The sequence below is a fragment of the Podarcis erhardii genome (genome assembly GCF_964252035.2).
Source record: "Podarcis erhardii genome assembly, chromosome: 9".
In the NCBI taxonomy this organism is placed as follows: domain Eukaryota; kingdom Metazoa; phylum Chordata; class Lepidosauria; order Squamata; family Lacertidae; genus Podarcis; species Podarcis erhardii.
The window spans coordinates 80,224,548-80,251,613 of NC_138512.1; the positions used below are offsets into that span (position 1 = coordinate 80,224,548).

At 52.0% G+C, this 27,066-nt stretch overlaps 2 protein-coding genes across 5 annotated transcripts in view; both read right to left on the reverse strand.

Moving 5' to 3' along the window:
• SFXN5 (sideroflexin 5) overlaps positions 1–16,962 on the reverse strand; it is a 94,614-nt gene extending 77,652 nt beyond the window's left edge. For all 3 annotated transcript variants that reach the window (XM_081877165.1, XM_081877164.1, XM_081877163.1), the window contains exons 1-2: positions 16,858–16,962; positions 8,779–8,847 (exon numbers count right to left, since the gene is read on the reverse strand). In XM_081877165.1, the coding sequence (XP_081733291.1) occupies positions 8,779–8,847; positions 16,858–16,914 (126 nt within the window). In that variant the 5' untranslated portion in view covers positions 16,915–16,962. The remainder of the gene's footprint in view (positions 1–8,778; positions 8,848–16,857) is intronic.
• Positions 16,963–23,920: 6,958 nt separating this feature from the next.
• The window catches only part of RAB11FIP5 (RAB11 family interacting protein 5), a 55,327-nt gene continuing 52,181 nt past the window's right edge, over positions 23,921–27,066 (reverse strand). The window contains exons 5-7 of one of the 2 annotated variants that reach the window (XR_014160287.1): positions 25,689–25,881; positions 24,272–24,829; positions 23,921–24,241 (exon numbers count right to left, since the gene is read on the reverse strand). Coding sequence is in view for 1 of the 2 variants with exons in the window: in XM_081876626.1 (XP_081732752.1) it covers positions 24,614–24,829; positions 25,689–25,881 (409 nt within the window). In the remaining variant the exon portion in view is untranslated. The other variant, XM_081876626.1, reaches the window with a different exon arrangement.

The window sequence follows — 27,066 nt, forward strand, 5'->3', positions numbered from 1 at the left end:
GAGGCCTGCTTCTTGCTCTGGTACATGAATGCTTCCCAAACCCTTCCATCTACTTAAGAAAAAACCTACCACGGACAACGAAAGAGAACAACTTTCAGTGAGATTTGCATCCCATTCTGATGCACATTTGCTCAAAAGTCCTGCCAAGCCAATGTGCAGAAAAGGCTGCAACATGAACAGCGCACTTTCCCCCGATGGAAGCTGGTGCTGACTTTTTCAGGTATGGAATTGGTTTACCGTATTTTTCCCTCTATAGGACACACTTTTTCCCCTCCAAAAATTGAGGGGAAATGTGTGTGCATCCTATGGAGCAAATGCAGGCTTCAGCAATAGCAACGCTAAGCCTCCGAAGCGCAGAGGGAGCACTCCCTCCGTGCTCCAAAGGCTTCGTGTTGCTTTTGCTGAAGCCTGGAGAGCGAGAGGCGTCAGTGTGCACCGACCCCCCTCGCTCTCCAGGCTTCAGGGATAGCCGCATGCAGCCCCTCCGGCAGGGACAAGCTGCATGGAGCTATGGTTTCTTTAGCCTAGCACAGCTTGACCCAGGAGGGAGAGGTTGCGTGGGGCTAAAGAGGAAGCCAAAGCAGCCAGCGGGATGGATCCTTGGCTTGTGACATAGCCGTGCGCAACCCCTCAGGCAGGGAGAGGTTGCGCGCATCCTGTACACTGCTCTTTGGGGCTGGGGGGGAAATAAGATTATTTTTCTTGATTTCCCCCCCTAAAAACTGGGTGAGCCCTATGGTCCGGTGTGCCCTATGGAGCAAAAAATATGGTAATTGTTGGACGTTTGTTGTTTTTAACGATTTGGTCGATTTCCAAACTTGATTGCACGTTCCACGGGGAACTGCCCTGTGTCAGGTAAACTACAAAATAAATAAGCACATTTGTTTCTAAGCAAACAAATCTTTCGCTGGTGCTTCTTTATCTTTCTTCAGCAGCCCTTCAAACCTCTTCACATCCCACTTATGACCTTGCAAAGGAGCCATTCAGTCAGCCCTCAAGTATCTCTGGTCACCTGAGCTGAATCGTGACTCCAGGCTCACTTTGGATGCTGTCAAGCTTCGATGTAGTCCAGCCTGTGCTCGTCGTTTTTTGCTCTGCGTTTTCACCTGACCTTCCATGATTTCTCTCTCTGCACCGATGTGGGTACACAGAACAAATGAGCCACCCCACAAAGGGGGCTCTGGTCCCTGGAGGTCTTGTGCTGCAAGAAATGTGCTTGGCCCCAAACAGGAGTCTCGTGGCCAGACCAGAAAACTGACAACGGCCAACGCTGTTGCTGCTGCAAGAATCTGCTTCATCAAAAGCCTGGCGTGGCGTGAGACAGAGATGGGTTCCAGTCTGGAAACCCTTATGCCATTGCCAACGTGTCTCCTGGGTGCCACAAGGCTCTTTGTGGTTTTTCCAGCCTACACGACATCAGGGATAGGGAACCGGTGGGGTGGGCCCCATACATTGCTAGACTACATTTCCCATCCTTGCTTAGCATTGGCCATGCTGGCTGCTGGCCTGTTGGGATTTGGAGTCCAAGAACCCCTGCAGAGACTCCATTCCCCACCCAACATGGAAGAAGAAGGAGAACTGCAATCTGCTTTCCACATGTAATGTGCAATGGAGACCGCCAGCCATTTCTCCCTGGTTCCTGGCTTTCTTCTCCGGGCCATTATTTCCTTTACGAGACCTCCAGAAGGGGAACGCCTGCACACCGGCAGCCGCAGAGTACCAGGAGGGAGAAAGCGGCTGAGCAGCAAGGGGGAATCCTCTCCTTCCAGCTCTGCAGTCGCTGCCGCCTCCTTTCTTGGGCGAGGCACTTCTCCTTAATTTTTGTCAGTTTACTCACTGCAAAGTGCAATTATAACATAATGTAATACTTAGTGCCTACCTCACAGTGAGGATTAATTAATGTTTGAGCAGCACCTTGGAGATGTAAAGTGCTAGTTAAGTGCTAAAGCAGGCTCCCTAACGACGCCGGCTCTTAAGTCACGACGTTAACACCAGGATGGGGGAAATGTCAAAGCAGCAGAAAGAAAGGAAGGGCCCCTTTGTCTCGGCTTGGGTGCAGAGCAGAGCAGCACGCAGGCCCACCTTGGGAGGGAGGTGGGTGGTCAATGTCCTGCCTCCCAGCTGCACGTGCCCCTGACCCTCCCACCCCCCTGAACCGAATGGGACACACAAGCCTCCCAAAAGCACACGGCAAGACTGCAGAAAAGCACAGCATTCTCCAGTCACAGAAGCAGATCCTTCTTAGGAGGCAGAGTGGCCCACTCTCTCCCAAAGGGAGGAAGCAACTCTGCAAGGGAGCTGTCTCTAAGGCAAACCCAAACCCCAGCGCAGCACTCTTCTGCTGAAAGGAGGGTGGGCAAAGGCCTCTCGCTGCCTGGCCAGAGTGCAAAGAAACCCAGGCGGCTGCCTTCTGGTTGGGTCAAATTGTTGCCCCATCTAGCTTAGCCATACCATGTAAGAACATAAGAATCATAGAATCATAGAATCATAGAGTTGGGAGAGACCACAAGGGCCATCGAGTCCAACCCCCTGCCAAGCAGGAAACACCATCAGAGCACTCCTGACATATGGTTGTCAAGCCTCTGCTTAAAGACCTCCAAAGAAGGAGACTCCACCACACTCCTTGGCAGCAAATTCCACTGTCAAACAGCTCTTACTGTCAGGAAGTTCTTCCTAATGTTTAGGTGGAATCTTCTTTCTTGTAGTTTGGAGCCATTGCTCCGTGTCCGCTTCTCTGGAGCAGCAGAAAACAACCTTTTTCCCTCCTCTATGTGACATCCTTTTATATATTTGAACATGGCTATCGTATCACCCCTTAACCTCCTCTTCTCCAGGCTAAACATGCCCAGCTCCCTTAGCCGTTCCTCATAAGGCATCATTTCCAGGCCTTTGACCATTTTGGTTGCCCTCCTCTGGACACGTTCCAGTTTGTCAGTGTCCTTCTTGAACTGTGGTGCCCAGAACTGGACACAGTACTCCAGGTGAGGTCTGACCAGAGCAGAATACAGTGGCACTATTACTTCCCTTGATCTAGATGCTATACTCCTATTGATGCAGCCCAGAATTGCATTGGCTTTTTTAGCTGCCGCGTCACACTGTTGGCTCATGTCAAGTTTGTGGTCAACCAAGACTCCTAGATCCTTTTCACATGTACTGCTCTCAAGCCAGGTGTCACCCATCTTGTATTTGTGCCTCTCATTTTTTTTGCCTAAGAAGAGCCTTTTTGGGTCAGGCCAACAGCGTTCTGTCCTCTGAGGGACCAACCAGAGGCCTTTTCTGCAAAGCCCACAAGCAGGATTCGAGCGCCACTACTGTCTTTTCTGACCAACAGTGGCTCTCAGGCTGGCCTGGCAGCTTAAGGTGTACAGTGAAGGCAACTGCCGCATTTCCTGGGGAGAGCAGTCCACAAGCAGGGAGCCACTGCAGAAAAGGTCCGGTTCTCGTGTTGCCACCCTCTGGACCTCTCACAGAAGAGTCTCTTGAAGATGGGCCTGAGAAGACGATCGTGGGACCCAGGTAGGTTCATACGGAGAGAGGCAGTCCTTAGGTTACTGCAGTCCTGAGCCATGTAAGGCTTTATAGTTCAAAACCAGCACTTTGAATTGGACCTGGAAACTAATTGGCAGCCGGGGCAGCCGGATTGTAAGATGCTGAAGCCGTCTTGCTCCAGTGAGCAACCTGGCTGCTCAATTCTGCACCAGTGAAATTTTCCAAACCATCCTCAGAAGCAGCCCTATGTATAAAACGTTGCCACACAAGGGGCTCACCCCAAACGGATCCGTGTGGGGTTTGGAGCTGCATTTGCCTTGGTTGGGAGAGGATCCCCTTTCCCCTGCTCCTGTTCACCTTCCTGAAGGCTCATGCAGTTCTCAGGCCAAGCCAAGGCGTCCCTGCTACAGCACGTCTCGCCTTCCGCAAGCATCCCTGAAAATTGATTACAGATTTCACTGCAGCTTGTGTTTCATAAACGAAGCCATCGTCGCCGGCATTACACCCTCCAAACAGCAGTTTTCTCCGCTGCAGTTCTCTCGGGCGGGTGCCCAAAGAGGCTCGCAGGAACCCATCCTATCCATCTTAGCTGCCTGCTCTCAAATTAAGCCAATCAATTGTGGAAGAAGCACAAATAAAATCCCTGCCGGGGATGTTCTCAACCTGGCGCGCAGAGAATTGGACTCTAATACGCTCATAAAGTAAATGGTCAGTTCAGGAGCCAAATTGTCTGCGCAAGAAAAGGCTCTGGGATGGTTGCTTCAAAGCGGCAGCTGCTCACGCAGCCAGGCTTCCTCAGGCAGAAGAGGGACAGATAGAGCTGCAAAATACTGAATCTGAGCAGGAGGGCGACTTGCACGGGAGCCAGAGCGGGGTAGTGGTTAAGAGCATTGGGTGAGGACCAGGGTTCAAGCCCCACTTTAGCCCTGAAGCTCAGTTGGTGGCCTGGCTGGTGTCGCTCAGTCTAACCTTCACAGGCTGGTTGATATGTGGATGGGACTCCTCAGAGAGCCAAACATTGAGAAAACTCTGTTAAGAAGTGTGCCCGCAAAAACTGAAATGTTTCTCCCAAAGCTTGTCACAGAAGGAAGAAACCAGGGTGGGAAGAGAGACAGCTATTGTGAGCGGCGGGTCTAGCTTCTAATCGGGGGGATGGTTTTGCCAGGGCTCTGCAGTCACTGAGCTTGGAGAAAGGGGTGCTGCAGTGACGTATTGCAGAATCATAGAAAGTTGGAAGGGACTCCATGGGTCATCTAGCCCAGCCCCCTGCAGAATCTCAGCTAAAGCATTCAAGACAGATGGCCACCCAACCTCTGCTTAAAAGGCTCCAAGGAAGACAGTGTGACGTGGCAGCTAAAAAAGCCAATGCAATTCTGGGCTGCATCAATAGGAGTATAGCATCTAGATCAAGGGAAGTAATAGTGCCACTGTATTCTGCTCTGGTCAGACCTCACCTGGAGTACTGTGTCCAGTTCTGGGCACCACAGTTCAAGAAGGACACTAACAAACTGGAACGTGTCCAGAGGAGGGCAACCAAAATGGTCAAAGGCCTGGAAACGATGCCTTATGAGGAACGGCTAAGGGAGCTGGGCATGTTTAGCCTGGAGAAGAGGAGGTTAAGGGGTGATATGATAGCCATGTTCAAATATATAAAAGGATGTCACATAGAGGAGGGAGAAAGGTTGTTTTCTGCTGCTCCAGAGAAGCAGACACGGAGCAATGGATCCAAACTATAAGAAAGAAGATTCCACCTAAACATTAGGAAGAACTTCCTGACAGTAAGAGCTGTTCGACAGTGGGATTTGCTGCCAAGGAGTGTGGTGGAGTCTCCTTCTTTGGAGGTCTTTAAGCAGAGGCTTGACAACCATATATCAGGAGTGCTCTGATGGTGTTTCCTGCTTGGCAGGGGTTGGACTCGATGGCCCTTGTGGTCTCTTCCAACTCTATGATTCTATGATTCTAAGAATAGTCCATATCCACCCAAGGGAGGCTGTTTCACTGTTGAACAGCCATCAGAAAGTTCTCCCTGATGTTGAGTCAGAATCTCCTTTCTTGTAGGTTCTGAGTCCCACCTTCCAGAGCAGGAGAAAACAAGTGTGTTCCTTCTTCCATGTGACAGCCCTCTAGGCATCCTCTCTCCTCTCTGTCTCCTCTTCCCCAGGCTAAGCGTACCCAGCCCCTTCAAGTGCTTGCCTTTTGGACCCTTGGTTCTCTTGGCTGCCCTCCTCTGCACACATTCCTGCTTGTAGCACCAGAACTGGACACGGGACTCCAGGCGTGGTCTGACCAAGGCAGAATAGAATAGCATGATGACTTCCCTTGATGGGGACGCTGGGCTTCTTCTGTACCGCCTTGCTCTTGTCTGTTCCGCTAGTTCTTCTTGTGGCTCTTCCCTGGAAAGCGCAGGCCACTCAGGGCATTCTGCCTCGGTGTCGCCTACCCACACAGCCATGCCTGTCAAGTCAACTTTGCAGGTTTCTGCAACGTTTCGTGCCAACCGTTCACAACGCAAGCCTGAAGCTGCTTCTTTCATTCGCCATAACTTATTTGCCCTTGCTTGCATCCTTCTGAAATGTTACAGGCTGCTTTCTTTTTCTTTCTTTCTTTCTTTCTTTCTTTCTTTCTTTCTTTCTTTCTTTCCTTCTTTCTAGTTTGCATTTCCTTTTGTTGCCCACAAAAAGGAGGGAAGCAAGTCCCTTTAAGTCCCTGCCCCCTCTCCTTTTAAAGGCACCTGGCAAAAAAGGCACCTATTGGAAGGCCTCTATGATTTATGCTATGTCCAAACACGAAGTGCACACCCCTAGTAAGAACTTTCACTGGAGAAGATGCAAAGCAGTCCCTGGAGGCTCAGCGGGTTCGGAGCGGCTTTTTTCCTGGTCCAAGTGCTTTGCCCACTTTTGGACAGAGATGCTTCCTCGCCCACTGTACACATAATAATAATAATAATAATAATAATAATAATAATAATACTTTATTATTTATACCCCACCCATCTGGCTGGGTTTCCCCAGCCACTCTGGGTGGCTTCCAACTGAATATTAAAAACAATACAGCATCAAACATTAAAAACTTCCCTAAACAGGGATGCCTTCAGTTGTCTTTTGAAAGTAAGATAGTTGCTTATTTCCTTGACATCCGATGGGAGGGGGTTCCACAAGGCGGGTGCCACCACCGAGAAGGCCCTCTGCCTGGTTCCCTGTATCCTCACTTCTTGCAGTGAGGGAATCGCCAGAAGGCCCTCGGCGCTGGACCTCAGCGTCCGGGCTGAACGATAGGGGTGGAGACGCTCCTTCAGGTATACAGGACCGAGGCCGTTTAGGGCTTGAAAGGTCAGCACCAACACTTTGAATTGTGCTCGGAAACGTACATGATCTGGTAACTTCCTGACTGGAATACTGCAACACATTCTACGTGGTGCTGCCCTTGAAGACGATTCAAAAACTTCCACCTTGTTCCAAATGCAGCAGACAGATGACTGGCGGGGCTTCCATTTAGATCTCACGTCACCCCTGATTTAAAACAGTTGCATGGGCTGCCTGCTTATACCCGAGACCAATTCAAGGTACTCATGTTGGTGTTCAAAGCCCTAAATGGCTCAGGCCCCAAATACCTGGAAGACCGTCTCCTTCCCTACAGACCCTCTCAGGTGCTAAGATCAGCACCTTTTGGTGCTGCCTTCAGAGCTTGGGGAGGGTGGAGAGAGAGGAGAGGGCCTTCTCTGTGGTGGCCCCTGAACTGTGGGACTCCCTCCCCACAGAGGTGTCCCTGGTACCTTCATTGCACAGCTTCCAAAGGACCAAAGGATGCTGAAGACGCATCTCTTCACCCTCTTCAATATATACTATAAATATTTTTAGGACGCACATTATTCTGGCATATTTATGTCGTATTGCTTTTTATATTGTGTAATATTGTGTCTTAGATGACCACAACACCTGAAGCCAGTCAGATCCTGCATCCACAGCAGTGACCAGAAGAGAAATGGCCGCTGGGAGGAGCCCAGAGAGAAGATACTGCAGCAGCCCAAGCAGTTGCCTTCCTCTGCCCCAGATGCAACAAAACATGTCTGTCCCATAGCAGCCTCTACAGCCACAGCAGGGGCTGCAACCTGCCAACGGGTTGACCTCACCCCCAAAGGTGGATTCCTCCATTGTCTCCTGAGACAGCTGGATACCAACAATATTAATGTTATTATTATAACCCGCCCTGGGTCCTTAGAGTGAAGGGCAGGTAATAAAATATAAGAACAACAAGAACAACAAGAGTTGGTGGAGTTGCTCCTGCGCAAGGTTCCAGACAACCAGGGACTCTTCCAGGATTCACACACACACACACACACACACACACACACCCCGCCTATTCCCCTTCCAGCCTGGTTTCCCCTCAAACAGCTGGCATAAGCGTGCCCAGTTCTCACTGGTGCCCTTTTGGGGTTTCCCAGGTTTTTAGTTTAGTTTAGTTTAGTGCTTCTGCACATCTTGGAGTGTCTCCCCACATACCTCCTGGCACCTGCACAGAGTTCCCTCCATGTTGGCTCTGTAAGGCCAGGCATTGGAGCTCATAGCCAAAACATAGGATTTCCTAGGAAAATGGTAGCATCATGTTCCGTGCTGCAGATCATATTTGATTCTCTTGCTAATTATGCTGTTTTAAATGTGCATTTTGTGTTTGAATTCCTACAGCAATGTTTTCCCTTGAAATGTTTAAGATTTATTTTTTATTAATTTTGCTACATTAAACGTGCCTTCTATAGTTGATTTCCTTTGTAAAGTTTTATTCTGAAATATTTAAGATAAGGTTTTAGTTTCTTGTTAAATACGTTGCTTTGAATGTACAGTCATACCTCTTGTTATGTTCGGTTCAGGTTACATTCTTTCAGGATATGTCCCACAGTGACCCGGAAGTAACGGAATGAGTTACTTCCGGGTTTCGCCGCTCGTGCATGCGCAGATGCTCAAAATGACGTCACGCGCATGTGCAGAAGTGGTGAGCTGCGACCTGCGCACACGTAGACGTGGCTTGCGTTCTGCTCATGTTGCGAACGGGGCTCCAAAACAGATCCCATTCGCAACCAGAGGTACCACTGTATACCTTATACGTGACTTTCTTCAGTAACGTTTTGTGCTAGATTGGTTTATTTCATGTTTTAATGTGGGTTGTAAACTGCTTTGGGATTTTTAAAATTAAAAATATAAAGTAGTACAGAAATGAAATGAATCACCACCATCGTTTTGAAGACGAGGCCAGAGAACTACCCAGCAAACTCACGCACGCACACTCACACATTACCTCAGTGACAAAGAGGGTGCGGGGGTCAATGATGTCCAAGAAGTGTCTAAACCTTCCGTAAAACGAAGTCTGCAAAGACAGAAAGGCACAGAGCTCAGACATGGCGGAAACACAAGGCATTCTTAACCCCCTCTCTCACTGCTGGAAATGCAGGAAAGGGGCAGCTGCTTCCCATCTCTCCAGGCTGAGGATAAGAACAGAAGAGCCTTCAGGATCAGGCCAAAGGCCCATCCAGTCCAGCACCTCGTTCTCATCGTGGTTGAACAGTTAGTTGCCTGTGGGAAAACAGCAAGCAGGATCCGAGTGCACGAGTCCCCTCCCCTCCTGTGGTCCCCAGCAACGGACATTCAGAGGCTGACTGTGGAGGCAGACCAGAGCCATCGTGGTCAGAATAATAATAAATAAAATAAAATTTTATTTATATCCCGCCCTCCCCAGCCAAAGCCGGGCTCAGAGCAGCTAACAATAAAACTAAAACAGCATTCTAAAATCAATTCATTTAAAAATCAAATTAATGGCAACCATTGGGCTAGAGTTCTGTGAGGATTACCGAAGGAGGGGTCAGACTGTGCCTTGGCCAAAGGCCTGGTGGAACAGCTCTGTCTTGCAGGCCCTGCGGAAAGATGTCAAGTCCCGCAGGGCCCTGGTCTCTTGGGACAGAGCGTTCCACCAGATCGGGGCCACAGCCAAAAAAGCCCTGACTCTGGTCGAGGCCAGTCTAACCTCCCTGTGGCCCGGTACCTCCAAGATGTTTTTGTCTGAAGACTGTAAGGTCCTCCGTGGGACATACCAGGAGAGGTGGTCCCGTAGGTACCAGGGTCCTGGGCCGTATAGCCATCAATAGCCTTCCCTTCCATGATGAAACCACTGGGAAAGCTGTCAGCATATGGCATGTCCCCAGGCAGGAGGGACAACGACATCCTGCCTTGGTCAGACCACACCTGGAGTCCAGTGTCCAGTTCTGGACACCACAATTTAGGAAGGATGTTGACAAGTGGGATGGTGTGCAGAGGAGGGCAACCGAGATGGTCACGCCTGATGAGGAGCGCTTGAAGGAGCTGGGTATGTTTGGGCTGGAAAAGAGGAGACTAAGAGGAGAGATGAGAGCCATCTTCAAATAACTCAAGGGCTGTCCCATGGAAGAGGGAGAAAGCTTGTTTTCTCCTGCTCCGGAAGTTGGGACCCAAACTGTAGCGTTCCCAAAGCAAGAAAGGATTGGACTCTGATTAATAGAATACACATGAGGCTTGACCAGCAAGACTCTGGGAGGGGTGTGTATAATAATAATTCCTTTCCACTACTCGGCCCAGGTCATTTTATTCACAAAAGAACTTTTTACACAGTGTTCGTAAGAACCAATCAGATTTCCTCTGAGCATTTCAAAACCCCCACGTGGGACAAAGTCAGATCAGAAGAAATCCTGTTCACTACAAAGACTACTCTGAGCATGCATACACAATCTGAGGCTAAATAAAACAGGACTAGAGGAGGAATGCATTCAGCAAACCCAGAGGTCATAAACAAGTAGTAAAGGAAGGAAGGATGTGTAGAATTTACCATCTCTTTGTGAACTCTCTTCCTGGCCCTAAGACCTATCTAAAACTTAACAAACTACATCAAAGTAACCTATTAACTTCATGTACTGAGGGTGCCTGATGAACAACTGGCCTGTGTATTTAGAACGCTTATACATGTCTGTCAGGCAGAGAAATAGGACAGCGATGCAGAGGCTTGTGGGATTTGATCAGAAATTATTGTCAATGAATCAAACCCAGTCAACGCAATGCTTTCATCGCGGACACAATGGCTTGATGCATATTTTATAATTCCTCATAGTAATCCCACCTGACCACTACACAAACCAACGGATTCAAGTTACAAGAAAGGAGATTCCGACTCAGCATTAGGAAGATGCTGGAGAAGACTCTTGAGAGTCCCATGGACTGCAAGAAGATCCAACCTCTCCATTCTGAAGGAAATCAGCCCTGAATGTTCACTGGAAGGCCAGATCTTGAAGCTGAGGCTCCAAGACTTGGGCCACCTCAGGAGAAGAGAAGACTCCCTGGAAAAGACCCTGATGTTGGGAAAGATGGAGGGCACAAGGAGAAGGGGACGACGGAGGACGAGATGGTTGGATGGTGTTCTCGAAGCCACAGACATGAGTCTGATCCAACTGAGGGAGGCAGTGGAAGACAGGCGTGCCTGGTGTGCTCTGGTCCAGGGGGTCACGAAGAGGCGGACACAACTAAACAACTAAACAACAACAACATTAGGATGAACTTTCTGAGCACAATAGCTATTGGACAGTGGAACAGACTCCCTCAGAAGGTGGTGGACTCTCCTTCCTTGGAGGTTTTTAAGCAGAGGCTGAAAGGCCACTTGTCAGGGGTTATTTACCTGTGATTCCTGCATTACAGAGGACTGAACTAGATGACTCTTGGGGTCCCTTCCAACGCCCCAATTCCATGATTCTAAGGCAGGATGCTCCTACTAGCTGCCAGGCACTGTGAAGAGCACAAAAGTGGTACAGTCCTCACCCACCCAACCCCAAACAAGCGCCACAGTCCCCCTCTGCGTGAGCCACTTGGGAGCGTTCTGACTCCGGGGTTCCTGCACGTCTCTTCACACAAAGAACCGCAGTGACATTTGTTCCCTCCCACGCCCAGACCAAGCATGGAGAGTTGAGAGGGAAAACTCTGTTGAATCAAGCAGCTGGAAAAAAAACAACCACCACCATTATAATTGGTGTGGAACACCTCCGGCTTCTCTCCCCCTCACACGAACAGCTTTGGCTCGCTTATAAACAACAAAACTAATTTTAAAAAATCTTTTTATAAAATAAATTAGTTTTAAGCAGAGAGGCAGCAGAAGACAAAACAGTGCCTGATGCCTGTCAGGATGAAGCCGACTCTGATGGCTGGTACAGCTCCCTGCCCTACTCAGTATGGAGGCGGCGCCTGCCACCTGTGCCCTTCGCCCCCAAGCCCACCCTTGCCATCCCAGCCCCTGGCCCAAAAGGCATTCCTCACACTTTGCAGGCTGCCCATGGGTGCGTTTCACTCGGCCGTTTCATGAGATCCTTCTGATCAGGAAATGACCCAAAGTAGCTGGCATCCCCAGCTGGCACCAAAGGCCTGGGCATGGCCCTAGGGCAGGGGGAGGCCCCTGGATTTCACCCCCAGACTCAGCCACAGGTTCAGAGGGTGGGAAAGCAGCACTGGGCTGCCCACTCCCACACAGCCTGCGGGCGGAGGGTCTCCTGACCAATGCGTCACAAAGGAGTCCCTCCCTGCTTTGAGAATGAGAGAAATAAGCAAGGCTGGCTCCACCTTGAGCCTTACCTGGTCACAGCCATGCCACCAGGCTGTCTCAGTGGGAAAGGGGAGAGGCAGGGCTCACCCCACCCGCCATGCTTTGCCCAAAGGCCTTCTGCCCATGAGCTCTTTCTGTGCCAGCTGGTCTTGGTAAGGACTGCTATTTAATAACTGACAAGTGAGTTTGCTTTCCCTCCTTGTCCTTCTCCGTTGCGGGCCATGACTAATTTGCCAAGTCTCTCCAGCGCAGCATAAGCACTCTTGAATCTCAACCAGAAGAGTCTTCAAAGCTCAGCATTGGCTGCAAAATCTGCCCAAGGTGCTTCTCCATCCACAACAGACCTCCTGACCCTAACCAGCGGGCTTTTTGCAAGTACAGTAGTACCTCGGGTTACAGACGCTTCAGGTTACAGACGCTTCAGGTTACGGACTACTCTAACCCAGAAATAGTACCTCGGGTTAAGAACTTTGCTTCAGGATGAGAACAGAAATCGTGCTCCGGCGGCAGCGGGAGGCCCATTAGCTAAAGTGGTACCTCTGGTTAAGAACAGTTTCAGGTTAAGAACAGACCTCCAGAACGAATGAAGTTCTTAACCTGAGGTACCACTGTATTCAAGCCTGGAGGCAGAGCAATGCAATGCACAAGCCAGTCACCATCGCTTTCTGCGCATTCCCCCCTCACCAAAGGTCTGTCTGTCACCTTTTCAGGGATATCTGCAAGGGCCTGGTGGGGCAGGAAAACCTCTTAAACTTTGCTGCTCCTGGGCAGTCTAACCAAAGCTAAGCGGCATTGATCAGGTATCTTTACATTTCATATTGCAGTGTGTTGTTTCTGGGGCACAATGGAGCTCCCAGGAGCAGGGAGGCCCAACTGTGCCTTCCAAAAGATTTAGCCTCCGCGTAGATTTCCCAACCAGCTGCACGGCACGGCTGCTTCTCCTGGGTGCTGCCTCCTTTCGCTCCTGAAGTACAAGCTTCCGCAGGCAAGAAAGTAGGTCTCCTCGCCCCAAGAGGCCAAATATCCTTGTTTTTGGAGGTGGCGGTGAGAGCGGAATTGAAGCAGAAGCTCTGTGCTGCCAGGCTGCTTGGGATCTCAGCAGGCACTCAGGTGGATGCTGACAGGGGTAAGAAAAAGCACTTTCCACTTGTGCATTTGTTGCCCAGAGAAGAAGCCGCTCCCACGAAATGGCAGCCACAGGTCAGGGTGTGTCTCCTACAATTCTACTGGGAGGGTGAGTCCTTCCAGGACTTGTTTTAGGGATGCAATTGTACTACTGATTCCATGCTGTTCACTACCATGATATTTCTTCCTAAAGTTGGCAGTATGGAAGGCTGGCCTGACTCCAGCCTCACGCTCTGCCTTTGCTTTGTTCTAGAATCCTCATGGGTCCCAAACACATTTTGAGGTCCCAGATCAAGAATGTACACTTGGCTCTTTTCACACTGAAGGCATAACTAACCAGCACCCAGAGATTCTAATATGAGAAGCACCTTGCAGGATCGGGCCAAGGCTGCCTCTTTGCAAAAACCCAAGGAACCAGCGAGTCCTAGGCGAATCTGCCAGAAACGGGCCAGTGGTCTTCAGCAGCAGCACGCCCTGGCGTAATGGGTCCATGTGCCTGGCTGTTAATCAGAAGGCTGGTGGTTCGAGCCCACTCAGGGACAGCTGTGGGCAGGATTCCTGCACTTCGGGGGGTTGGACTAGATGACCCCCAAGGTCCCTTCCAAGTCTACAATTCTATTATCTATGAGCCCTGTTGAGCCTGTATCTCACCCCCTGCACTAGGTGGTCATAGGCAAGCCCATAATTCTCCCAGCTCCACCTCATGCAGGGATAACAACACTGACCTAACTTTTATTTTAAGGATTATTGCAATGATGTACATGATGCGCTATGCACACACTCAGAATGCAATACACCCACGGGGAGGGCTATTGTTCTTCCCTGCACCAGAACCACTGAGGTTAATGGAACTGGGACCAGCACACTGGATTTGGGCTCACAGCCCTAAGAGGCAGGAAGAAGCCAAGACTTAACTGAGCTAACCTCTCTTCCAAGAAATAAGCAACTCGCAGCCTTTCCACAGCAGTAGGAACACTAAAGGAGCTTGCCAGCACATGAAAACCTCAGCGATGCTACAACGTCCTCTCCCCACCTTATTTATCAGAAGGAGGGTCGGTGTTGCCCAGGCATAGGCAATCTCAGCCCTCCAGATATTTTTAGGACTACAAGTCCCATCATCCCTGACCACTGGTCCTGTTAGTAGGGATCATGGGAATTGTAGTCCCAAAACATCTGGAAGGCTGAGTTTGCCTATGCCTGGTGATGCCCAATGGCCAGAGAGCTGAACACAGAGGCATCTGCATTGCCCCCAGACTTGGACGTTGGGCAAGAATTGCATCTCATGTCCAGTTCCCCATTTGTAAAATGGGAATAATGATGGCCTATGTCCCGAGGCTCTTGTGATTCTTTTTTTAATAAAAAAATCTATCCTTGGCACATTATAAATCTTCTTGTTAAATAAGTTGGTAACAATAAACGGCATTCAATTATCCCTTGCACTTCTCACAAATATGAACTTTCTCCAGTTAAATCTATGATATCTAAGAGCCACATCCGAGCAAGTTTTGTCTCATTCAACCCACCACCTCCCATGCGATTTGCTCACTGTCCTGGTTCCACCTATTCAGAAATCCAAAAGATGGAAGTGAAAATCCTTCACAGCCACGGCTGGTGGCCGGTCTACGTGCAAGGAAGGCTTTCAGCTGCCCTCCAGAAAAGTTGGGCAAAGGACCAAAAGAAGCCCAGAGCGAGAAGCAAATAGTCCCGTGTGACGAAAGGAGGGTTGTCTAAAGGAAATTCACCAAGTCCTTTCAGACATTTCAAGGTCAGGAGGAAATGCCATGATGTTCTGAGGGATCCACTTATTGCATTGGGACTTTGACCCTACAGGGCAACACGGCATTTATGAGCATATACTAACCGAACGTTAGGCACAGTTTGCCGGAAACGTCTCCTAAAAAACCCTCCTTGCTGTGAATAAGGCAATGGCTGGAGGAGCGGAGGCAGCATGGAGGCTCAGATGCTGAACCCCAATTCTGCAGCTCCTAAAAAGGAAGAGAACTCAGCAAAGATCTGTCTATTATGAACAACCACAGGGGGACTTGTTCCAAGTAGTGCTTGGGAGCAGTTATGGGCATGGATCCCAGGGTAGCTCCCTGCCCCCCCCCCACCTGGAAAATACTAAATAATGAGAGAGAAATTAGAAATTCACCAGCAGCAGAATGCAGTCTCTGCCTTGAAGGCACCCCTTAACCCTTTGCTGCCCTGCACCGATTTGACAGGGGCAGGCTGGGATCTTTTGCAAGGTTGCAGATGAAGTTGGGGTACGACTCTCCCAAATCAACGGCATGCAAACCCACGTCCTTCTGCAACCTTGCAAAGCATTGGGGGCGGGGGGGGGGCTACAGTTTGAACATCTACTTGGGGCTGCTTCATGGGCACATCAAATGCCTCCGTGCCATTTTGTTTGACTAAATAAAAGCATTGTCCTATACGGGTGTATAAACGATGCCACTAAAGGGACTGCCAAGGTTTCTCAGCTACCCTTTGAGAGAAGATAGAGGGGTGGGCAGGAGATCCAAGCAGTGGCGTAGCGTGGGTTGTCAGCACCCGGGGCAAGGCAAGTAATTTGCGCCCCCTAACCTGTGGATTTGCACCCCCTAACCCTAACCCCCAGATGTTGCGCCCGGTGCGGCCGGGGCCCCCTGCACCCCCCACGCTACGCCACTGGATCCAACCTGCTACAGTAGCCACTGCCTTTTTCTTCCCCAAGTACCTTAGAATCATAGAATCTTAAGAGTTGGAAGGGACCCTGAGGGTCATCCAGCCCAACCCCCTCTCTGCAATGCAGGAATCTCAGCTCAAGCATGCCTGACCTCCAAGGAAGGAGAGAGCACCACCTTTTCAGGGAGTCCATTCCTCTGTCTTCCCATCAGGAAGTTATTCCTAATGTTTAGGCAAAATCTCCTTTCTTGAAATAAAAATTAAGAAAAGAAAAAAAAATGTCTGGTAGCACCTTATAGACCAACTAAGTTTGTTCAGGTATAAGCTTCCGTGTGCATGCCCTCTTCTTCAGAGACTGAAGATCTCCTTTCTTGGCTAAGGCAACAGAAAACTGGCAGCAAAGTTTCAACTGCGAGGGTTTCAGAGAGGGGAAAGTGCCCTGGCAGCAACTGAACAGCACCCACCCTCCGCGAGCCCCCGGCCGGATCTGCCCAGGCCGGGCTCGAGACCCCCATTTCCAATGGCTGCTCGCAAGCTGCCTTCACCGCCCCAGTGCCGCACTCCTAGAGAAACACTGGGCTGTCGCAGGCCGAGAGCCGCTTAATGCCAGAGGGCCCCCACCCCCCGCTTCCAGCAACGGCGTCCGCCCTCTGGCGTCGCACCTTGTGGCGGGGAGTTCCGCCGGCCGCCGCCGCTCTCCCCAGGCGAGAGCCCAGCAGAAGCCCCGCCTCCAGCCCCGCCCCGAGCCAGGCGAGCGCCAATCAGGGCTCGGCGTGGGGAGCCAGCAAAAAAGGGCGGGAATTCAAGCGGGCGAGTGGCGTGGCCGAGGCCCAATCAGCGCCGGCGTTGAGCCGCCGAGGGGCGGGGCTTGCTGAGGCAGGCGCTTCTTCACCGGCGACCCCCCCCCCGAGACACCCCCCTCCCCCCTCCCCGCTCCCCTCCGTCGGCCCCTCGCGACGCGGCGGCGGCGGCGCCCACCTGCTCGAAGCGAGGCCTCCCCAGCTGGAAGGGCGGGAAGCCCGCGCTCTCCGCCATCCCCTCACGGCGCCACCGGCAGCCCGCGAGTCTCCTGCGCCGCCTGGCCCCGCCCCCTCCGCCAGGGCCGCCTCCCATTGGACGAGGCCCACCGCAGCTCCCGCGAGGCATGCTGGGCTATGGAGTCCTTCGCCGCCCCAAGGGAAAGCGGCCTCGCGGCGGGGGAGGGGCATGACGGGAAATGTAGTCCCGCCCGCCGACGTCGCTCCGCCCCGCGCTGCGCGAAAGGAAAGGTGGGAAATGTAGTTTCCAGGGAGGAAGGGAGCCCCGCCATCGCGCAGCTGGCCGGCCAGGAGTGGGGAGGGACCCCCAGAGGTCGTTGCCGGGAAAATCCCAGGGCTCCCTTGGACAAAAAGGAAAGACACCAACCAGAGTAACTGGGAGCAAATCAGCAGCCTGTAGGCTTGGCCTTTATTGAACTGTTGCAACAGGGTGTTCCCCTCACTTGCAGGTGAGAAAAAAGACACAGAAAAATGGTGTGCAAGACCTTATAAAAACTTTTGAAATTCCCCTCCTCTAGGTCTAGCCCACCCCCAGAAACATCATGCATACATTACAGAGAGGAGGGGTTGAGGGAGGAGTTGCAGTGGTAACCTGAGTGTCCTGTCACCTGGCTGGTTCCCTTCTCTCCCCCTCCCCATGAGTCACTTCCAGGTGACAAAGGGGAGTTGGCAGTTTCCTGCCCCCTGAGGGAAGATCTGATCAGTGTCCTTTGTTTCAGTCCATGCTGAATCCACTCCCATATGCAAGTTCTTTGTGATCTTGATGGTCTTCTGTCTGGGATCATCAGGGTTGGCATAGCCATAACTGGGCAGGGCTCCTGTGGATGTGCTGGGATGGTCAAGGGATTATGGCTGCCCTGTATCAAACCTGCCCCATCAAACCAAACCCCTCCCCACCTTCTCACTATATAGAAAGGTCCGGTGACTTCTGTTTCAGTGTATCTGAAGAAGTGTGCATGCACACGAAAGCTCATACCTAGAACTAACTCAGTTGGTCTTTAAGGTGCTACTGGAAGGAATTTTTTTATTTTATTTTATTTTATTTTGTTCTGCCCCATTTTGTAGTCCTTCCTTCATGGAGTAAAATAAAAGTGGAACAGTGCAAATCCGATGCATGGTTGATTTTCTTATGAATTTATAACAGAAGTGTAGCGCATGTAGTGTGTGAGTGTGAGTGTGTGTGAAGTTTGTACAAACTGAATGATGGGGGGGGGGGTTCCTGCTACAAGGTCATCCAGCCCAACCCCCTGCAATGCAGGGATGGCAGCTCCAGAATCCCTGGCCGGCAGCCACTGCTTAGAAACCTCCCCAAATCTCTTTTCTGATGAGAGCAGCTTTTGCATCTCATTTGGAAACCAAGGACCCAGAGTCTGGAGAAAGAATGGGGAGGCATGCAATGCCAGATGCTTGAAGTTTCCACAGTCTCTGTTGATTTGGGGAGCCGTGTCATCAGCTGGTGTTGGTCCACTGTGCTTCATTCAGTCCAGGGTCAACGCAGCTGCCTACCAGAAGATTTTGGAGCGCAGACAAGCTTTATGGGGATGTTGACTTCATTTTCCAGCAGGATTTTGGCACCTGCCCACACTGCCAAAAGTACCAAAACCTGGTTCAATGCCCATGGGATTACTGTGCTTGATTGGCCAGCGAACTCACCTGACCTGAACCCCATTGAGAATCCATGGGGCATTGTCAAGAGAAAGATGAGAGACATGGGATTAAGCAATGCAGAAGAGCTGAAGGCTGCTATTGAAGCATCCTGGTCTTCCATAACACCTCCGCAGTGCCACAGGCTGAGAGCATCCATGCCACGCCGCATGGATTTCCACCACTGCCTGGAAGCCTGAGGAAGGAGAGCCCACGCTCCGGAATGTGGAATGGTCTCTTTAAATTTGAAGGTTCATTATTGGTCCACAAAATGTATATTTCTTTAAGGGCCAGAGCAAATAACGTGATCTAGTTTTACAGCTGTGAAGCAGTATAGCAGGTGCTGTTAAGGTGTGGTAATTAAGCTGTTGGGTATAGTATATAAAGAGCAGCACCTAGCTCTCTCAGTACCCTGGTGGTTGGGTCATGCTTATTGATATATTATAATTAATGTAAAAGGGGTTTTTGTTATTAAAACCTAGCTAAAAACAAAGACGAGGGTGAAAGAGGAGAGCGCAAAATATGGTTTGAAGCTCAACATCAAAAAAACGAAGATCATGGCCACTGGGCCCATCACCTCCTGGCAAATAGAAGGGGAAGAAATGGAGGCAGTGAGAGATTTTACTTTCTTGGGCTCCATGATCACTGCAGATGGTAGTGATGTATGGAAGTGAGAGCTGGACCATAAAGAAGGCTGATCGCCGAAGAATGGATGCTTTTGAATTCTGGTGCTGGAGGAGACTCTTGAAAGTCCCATGGACCGCAAGAACATCAAACCTCTCCATTCTTCAGGAAATCAGCCCTGAGTGCTCACTGGATCCCAATTGCTGAAAACTGGAAAAAAGGAACTCTGCCAACGAAAAAGGAATGGCAAGATAAATGAACTTTTCCACGATATTCTAATTTTTCGAGTTTCACCTGTACTTGTGGTTTTTAGGATGGGGGCATTTTGTGTTTTGATGTCCCCACTTGAAGGCTGCCACTGCCCTTCGTCTCAGTCACCAGCCCTTGCACAAAAATTCTGGAGAGAGAGAAAAACGGGAAAAAAGCAGGAGCCTCTGAGAAAGTCAGCAAAGGGATTATTCCCTTTGGGGGGTCAAAAATAGGAGGGGAGAGAGCCGTGTGCTCAGACCCTGCTTCTGGGCTTCCTATTATGGGCCTCTTGGTGGAGTACAGGGTCAGGTTCACGGTGCTGGTCTTGACCTTTAAAGCCCTTTGTGGCTTAGGGCCCTGGTATTTACTGGACCGCCTCTCCTGGTCTGCCCCGCAGAGGACCCTAAGGTCCATGAAGAACCATAGTTTAGAGGTCCCGGGCCCAAAGGAAGTCAGACTATCCTCCCCCAGGGCCAGGGCCTTCTCAGTGATGGCTCCGACCTGCTCTGTCCCAGGAGACCGGGGCCCTGCAGGATTTAACCTCCTTCTATTGGGCCTATAAGTCAAAGCTATTCCGCCTGGCCTTTAATTTGAATTCAGCCTGATCTTTTATTTCCCTTCTCTTTCCTCCCTCCCCCCTTTTATGAAGATCACCTGCTCTGAGACCCCACAGCTAATTCTCCCCTGGTTTCCTAAGTAGGACCAATTCAGCCAGCTAGCCCTGGGGATTATTGAATTGATTCTTGAATTTTATTGTTATTCATGTTTTTATACTGTATTTTATGCTGCTTTTATAATTGAGTGTTTTAAATTTGTTGTTAGCTGCCCTGAGCCCGGTTTTTGAACCAGGAAGGGTGGGGTATAAATAAAATTTATTATTATTATTAGCCACTGTGAGCCCAGGAGTCTGGGCGAAGTGGGCACTGGCCTCATCCAAACGGTTCACCCCATGGTCTTCTGTGGGTGCTTGCGGGTGCCTTGCCAGAGTAGCTGCTCTTTGCAGAGAGGGCAGCAGGGGCAGCCTGCCACTCTTGGGTGGGAAGGGGCACTGTGCCCCCCCCAAAAGCCAAGCCCTCTGGAAAGCTCATGTTGGGAGGTGGGTGCTACCACTGTCGGCGGGCATATTTTGCGGAAGAGATGGGTTGGGGTTCAGCGTCAAGAGATCTCTGTGCACCTGGGAAAACAGAGCAGCAGGAGGGGGGGTCCCCTGCCCTTTCCCAGACAAAAGGGTGAAGCAGGCTGGGTGGGGGCGCTGGGCTTGGCGTGTTCAGGCATCCCGGACCCAAACACCTGCTTCTCTCGCAGGTCGCCCCCTGATCTTGACCACCTGCTCGCATTGTTCAGCCGCGATTTGGCCTGTCAGTTTCAAAACTCTGGGCGGGGGCTTTTTCCTCGCTCTCAGCCCTTCATCCCCCTGGATTAGCTGCAGCCCAACGGGGGCACCTGCTGAAAGCCATCATGGTGGGAACCTCCCCCCCCCCCCGAAATCCAGCTGGGAAGAATTAGGCGTCCTGTCACACAGAAATGACATGCCAATCATTGGGGGGGCTGCTTCCTGTTGGGACAAGCGAAGAGCAGGATGGAAGGTAACCCCCCCCCTTCTGCTAAAACAGCAGAGGCTGGGCCTGGCCTGGCCCCCCTCACTCTGCCACCCCCTCCAAGGAGTGGGGTGGGACCCATGGCATCTCAGGCTTAAGAATCTCTTTTAAAGCCTTCCAAGTTGGCAGCCATCCCTGCCTCCTGTGACAGGGAGTTCCGTAGTTTAACTCTTATACTCACAGCAGAGGTTATATTTTCTGAGAATCCTCCGGAAAAACAATCTCTCCAAGGACCTGTTGATGGCATTCTATCATTGCACTGTGGAGAGCGTATTAAGTTATGGTCTGTGTGTGTGGTTTGGGAGCTGCACGGTCAGGGGAAAAACAATGCTGTCCAGGGTTGTAAAGACTGCAGAGAGAATAATTGGGTGCCCTCTTCCCACCTTGGATCAAATCTATGCTTCCAGATGCCGTAAGAAAGCTGCAGAGATAGCGCAGGATAGTGCGCACCCCGGAAATGATCTTTCAGCTTCTGCCTTCTGGAAGAAGGTCCAGGGTTATAAAGACTAGGACTGGCTGCCTGAGAAACAGTTTCTATCCCAATGCAATTTTGCTTCTAAACATAGTGTAAGGTTGTCTCTATGGGAATATATTGTATTTAATTATGGGGTATCAGAGTTTTTAGGGAGTTAACCAGGCTGGGATAGCAGGCTTGTTGGTTTTTGAATGCTGGTGTAGATTTTTTTCAATTTCGTTGTTCTGTATGGGACAATGACAATAAAGATTATCGTACTGCGTAATTTCTTATACCTGTCTTGAAACTTCCAACATTCCGTTCCATTGTATGTCTCGGAGTTCTAGCGTTACAACTTTGGAGCTCCCCATTTACGTGTGGGGCTTATGGCGCTACTGCAACCTTTGGATTTGGGGCATGGGAATAAAAAAAGCAAGCCAGGAATTTCTAAGCAACAAATTCAACCGTTTTATTTTATTTTTCCTTTAAAGTGCTTAAAACAGAACAAGCTTCCCCCCCTCTTTTTAAACAAACGTCACCCAATGAGATTCTTAATACAAGTGAGCACCTCAGCATGAACCCCACGGCTGGGAGTAAAATTCCCCCGTGGGGTGGGATGGAGGGGGGCAGGGGTGCTCCCATACTTGCTCAAAGGGAAGGAAGACGTTAACTAACACTGCTCTCCTTGGGACACGGTTTGCTTGGCGCTGGCCGGTGGCCCTTTGGGCCAGGAGAGGAGCCCAAACAAACAATTAAACGAAACCAACCGGCCCCACGCAGAACACTGCAAGGAAACTCTTGCCAGGAGGTAAGAACCCCCAGGAAATACTGAATGGTACGTTTCTCCTTTCCCAACCCGGTGCCCGCCAAAAGCCTTAGGGGGGCTGCAGTCTGTGACTTCGGAAGGGCACCGGATTGAAAGAGACCTGCTGTGGGTCGTGAGGCTTATTTGGCAGAACGTGAGAAACGTGGAGGCAAACTGTTGATGAGAACCACCCTCCAAAGCGAAGACCCTGCAAATCCAGAAATATTCCCCCAGCCCTCTCGAAACGCGTCCCTGCAAATCCTCCCCAACAACTACCGTCTTGGGATGGGGGCTGCCGGCTCTCCTCCCCCTTTTTAAAGCTTCCAGACAAGGATGTGGGGGGCAGCAAAACCCCAATTCCTGGAGGGGGACAAGAAGCAAGGCAGCTGCGCATTTTTGGCACCGGGATCCGGGGATCGAGGAGTCGATGGGTGAACCTTGCAGCCCCAGCTCCCTGGAGAGGGAAAAGGGGCTGGGCAGCTCAAAGGTCGCGGGGGGGGGGCAGGAGACCTCAGGGGCCGGAGCTCAGCACCAACGACCTTCCTGCAGCGAGTCGGCCATGGAGGCCTCCACACAGGCAGGCAACCAACAGGCTTTCCCCTCTCCTGGCAGAGGCAAACTGAGAACGCCCTGGCTCAGCCCACCTCATGGGTCCCTGGCGCTCCCTGCTCCTTGCCCAAAGACTCCTCTCCAAGCCATGCCAAGGCCAGAAGGGCCTGTGGCCTTTCTGCTGGGCTCCTCCATCGCCCGCGGGCAGCTGAACCAAGGGGCAACGCAAAGGCCGACCAGAGTTGCTCCGCCACCGTTAGCTAGCCCTGGTCAAGTCAAGAGCGGCCGAAGGGGGAGGGAAGGAGGCTGTGGCTGGCGGGCAAGCTGACCGGGAGGCTGTGGGTGGGGGGCAAGGGGGAAAGCCCCCCTGCAGCCATTGCAAGGGGGTGGGGAGAGAAGAAGGATATAGCACTCCCCAAGGGGGCAGAGTAAGAAAAGAATCGGTGGTCCACAATCAAACCCCGGGAGAAGCAGGCAGGACTCTCCGCGGCCTGCCAGCCCCTTTCTGGACCAGGAAAAATCCACAGCCCACCGTTAAGGGCAGAGAGATGCGCAAGGAATGGAACCGAGGGCTGGAGCTTCCCCGAAGGCATTGCCATTCCCCAAGGGCCAGGTGTGTGTTGGGGCGGGGGGAGTGCAGGCTGCACAGGTCTCCTCCTGGGGCAGGAAAGGGCCAGGGCACCCCAAGGCAAAGCAGAGACACTGCAAGGCCCGAGGGCACCCCAGGTCTGAGAAGGAAACCCAGAGCATGAAGCCACCTTCAAGGAACCGCACACTTTGGTCCCGTGCCGTTTGGTCACCCGCTAAGGAGCAGGGTCCTCCTTCCTCTGGGCACCCAGAGACTTTCGCCCGGGGCTTCTGGCGATGACGCCAAGCCCCCCTGCCCTGCCTCAGGACGTTTCCCCGTGTGCTTCTGCTGGTCTGCGGCGCAGGAGTCGCCACGGACGCCGCCGCGCACAAGCCCGGAGATGCTCCGGCGCATTTGTCCTCCCCGCGAAAGAAAAGGCACACTGTTTTTGTTCTGATTATCGCAGCAGGTGTGGGGAGGGGGGGTGCAAAAAGGACGAGGTGCCACTGCAGAGAAAGAGAAGGAAGAGGGTAGGCAGGCAGAGGCAGGCCTGCAACTTATTCCAGCATGCAATGAAAAGAGTGCCAGGCGCTGAGCCAGGACAGCGCCCCAAGTCCAAGGCAGCCCCCCCTCTTGCCCCCAGGGGGCAGGTGAACCTGGCGAGGTGCTGAGTGGTTGGCGCAGGCTGGGCGATGCTAGTCGTTCAAGGAGCACAGTGGTGGGGTCGGCACGCCATGCCCCCGGCCCACCAGGAGGTCTTTCCTGCACAATCCATCTCCCTTGTTCCGCAGTCCATCCTTCGGCCACGTCGTCTGACCCCCGCCCCCCGGGCTGCTCTCCCTCCAGCCCCCTTCCAAGGAACACCCACCACCACCACAGACAGGGAGCCAACAGCCAGCCGGAGTCACCATCCCAGGGGACGGGGAGCGGATCCGAGCCCTGGGCGTAACTGCGGGTGCTGCAATGGACCGGGAAGCTAGCAGGACGGGAGGCAAGCAACTCTCCAGAAAACGGCATCTTGCTCAAAGCCAGCTGCGTCCCACAAACACCGGCGTCTGGTTGCCTGGGGCCCAGAGGTCCAGAAGCAAAGGGTCCTTTCCGCAGGGCCTCTCCTTCCAGGGGGGCCGCCTTGAGCCAGGAGAGGGAGCCGGGAACTCAAAAGTGGGGAGGGCAGAGGCGTGGCAGGTGGAAAGGGGGCTGGGGGCGCTATTTGGCTGGCTTGGGCTCCCCCTCCAGGGGGATCTGCAGCAGCCGGGGAGACTGCTCCATGATGCGGACCAGGAGGAGGTCGATGTAGTTCTCCAGCTCGCGGACCTGATCCTGCGTCTGGCTCAGCTCCGCCTCTCGCTTCAGCAGCAGCTGGATCAGCTCATCATGCGTCAGGTGGTAATACTTGGCGGACGGATCCAGCGCGGAAGAGTCCTGGGGGGGGGGTAGAGGGAGGGGGCTGCGGTCAGTGGAGAAGCAAGACCTTTCTCTCCATCAGAACAAGGACCAGCAAGCACTAATAATAATAATGCTGCACAGGCGGCAGAAAAAGCCACAAATTTAGGAACACCAGGAGAGACTGCTGGATGAGGCCAAAGGGGCCCATTTCAGACCCCCCCACGCCCTGGAAGGCCAAGCCAGGCTGCTCTGCCTCCAGCTGGGGACTCTGGTGGGGCAGCAGGAGGCGGCCAGGGGGCTTCCAGGAACTGGACCCGGGAAAGGCGAGCGCTATGGGATCTGTCGGAGCAGGGTCTACTTTTGAGGCAGAATGGCCCCAATGGTGGAGGGGGCAACAGGGGGGAATCCCAGGGGGGCACAAAAATAATCTACCAGCCCAAGAGGACAGATGCAGGGAAGCCCCTTCTTCTCGCAGCACAGGGTTCAACTATGGAACTCCCTGCCACAGGAATCTTGAACCTTGCTTCTGGGTCTCCCATGGGTTGGCCCCTGTGCAAACAGGGTGCTGGACTGGTCGGGCCCCCTTTGGCCTGGGGTCCTGCAGGCTCTTCCTATATATACGCACTTCAAATTAAAGGTTCCTCTTCAAGGACAAGAATAAGGGCCACTAACCAACTGCTGATTCAGGACTTTAAATTGTCCTTTTATATCTAATTTCCTTTTCTGCGTATACTGTAATGTTTTCCTGTTGCTATGGCCATTGGCTAATGCGAATAAAGTTTTATCTCTCTCTCTTCAAGGACACTGGAAGACCCGCCCCCCTGAGGAAAGAGCCCCCACCTCTGCCACCCTTGGGGTATTTTCTCCCTCCACCCTCACATCCACCCCCTTTTACCCTTTTGGGCTCCGGTTTCTCCAGCTGGGAGGTGGGCGCTCCCCCTGCAGTGACGCTGACGGCGCTGCCCGGCTCACGCTCCTGGCCGCCGCTCCGGACAGGGGTCAAGCTGCCCGCCGGCCTCTGCTTCTCCTTCTCCTCCTGAGGGGGGTTTGGCCCCGGAGAGCTGCTGATGGGCTTGACGGGGTGGGGGCTGCAAGAGACAAGCGGCAGGAGCAGACGAGTCAGGCTCACAAAACAGCATCTCCCCCTCCCCAAAGGATTCGCACAGCAAGACCCCCCCCCAAAAACACACACACACACATGGCCGAAGGGGGGGGGGACACACCCAAAAGCTACTGGGGGAAACTCCCAGAACAGGGGTAGGCAACTTAAGGCCCAGGGGCCAGATCCAGCCCAATCGCCTTCTCAATCCGGCCCGGGGACGGTCCAGGAATCAGAGTGTTTTTACACGAGTAGAATGTGTCCTTTTATTTAAAATGCATCTCTGGGTGATTTGTGGGGCATAGGAATTTGAAATATACTCGGAGTCGAGAATGGATTTCAGGCTCTTTATTCAGCTCAGAGTAGTGAGGAATAGAAGTTCCCCCAGAATGTCTGCTTATATACATTATTTACACAATGGGCCCCACGTGATTGGCTAATTCCAGGATTCTCCTGCAGGCCAATCAGATTGCAGATGGACTTCCACCTGGAGTTGGAGTGGGTGGCCCCTGCGGACCAATCAGACTGCAGCATTCTGGATCCTATTGTTCTAGGACCAATCAGACTGCTGCATTCTGAATCCTATTCAACTCAGTACATAACAGAATTCGTTCATTTCCCCCCAAAAAATATAGTCCGGCCCCCCACAAGGTCTGAGGGATGGTAGACCAGCCCCCTGCTGAAAAAGGTTGCTGATCCCTGGACTAGAAGATAGAAGCAATGAAAATGTCAAAGGGAAAGGGAAAGGGAAGAGGAAGAGGAAGAGGAAGAGGAAGAAAGGGAACCATGGCTCTTCCTTGTCCAGCCTCCCCTCCTCTCAACTCCAACCCCCCCATCTTTGTTCCGTCCACTGAAGGAAACTTGCACAAATTCCTTGCAAAAACAGGAATATAAAGCCCCATTTCCAAGCAAACCTGACCCTCCCCCACAGCCAAAATCCTCTGCACTCCCCAAACCCCTTTAGCCAGCTCTGCAGGATGGCCACCCTCCTTTTTAAGGAAGCCCCCTCACTGCAGCCCCCAAAGCAATTCCGTCCAGGGCCTGTGGGATAGCTCAGCTGGTAGAGCACAAAACCTCTAACCTCGGGGTTGAGGGTTCAAGTCCCACACTGGGTGAAAGATTCCTGGACTGAGGGGGGTCCCTTCCACCTCTCTATGCTTTGAAGAGAGCTGCC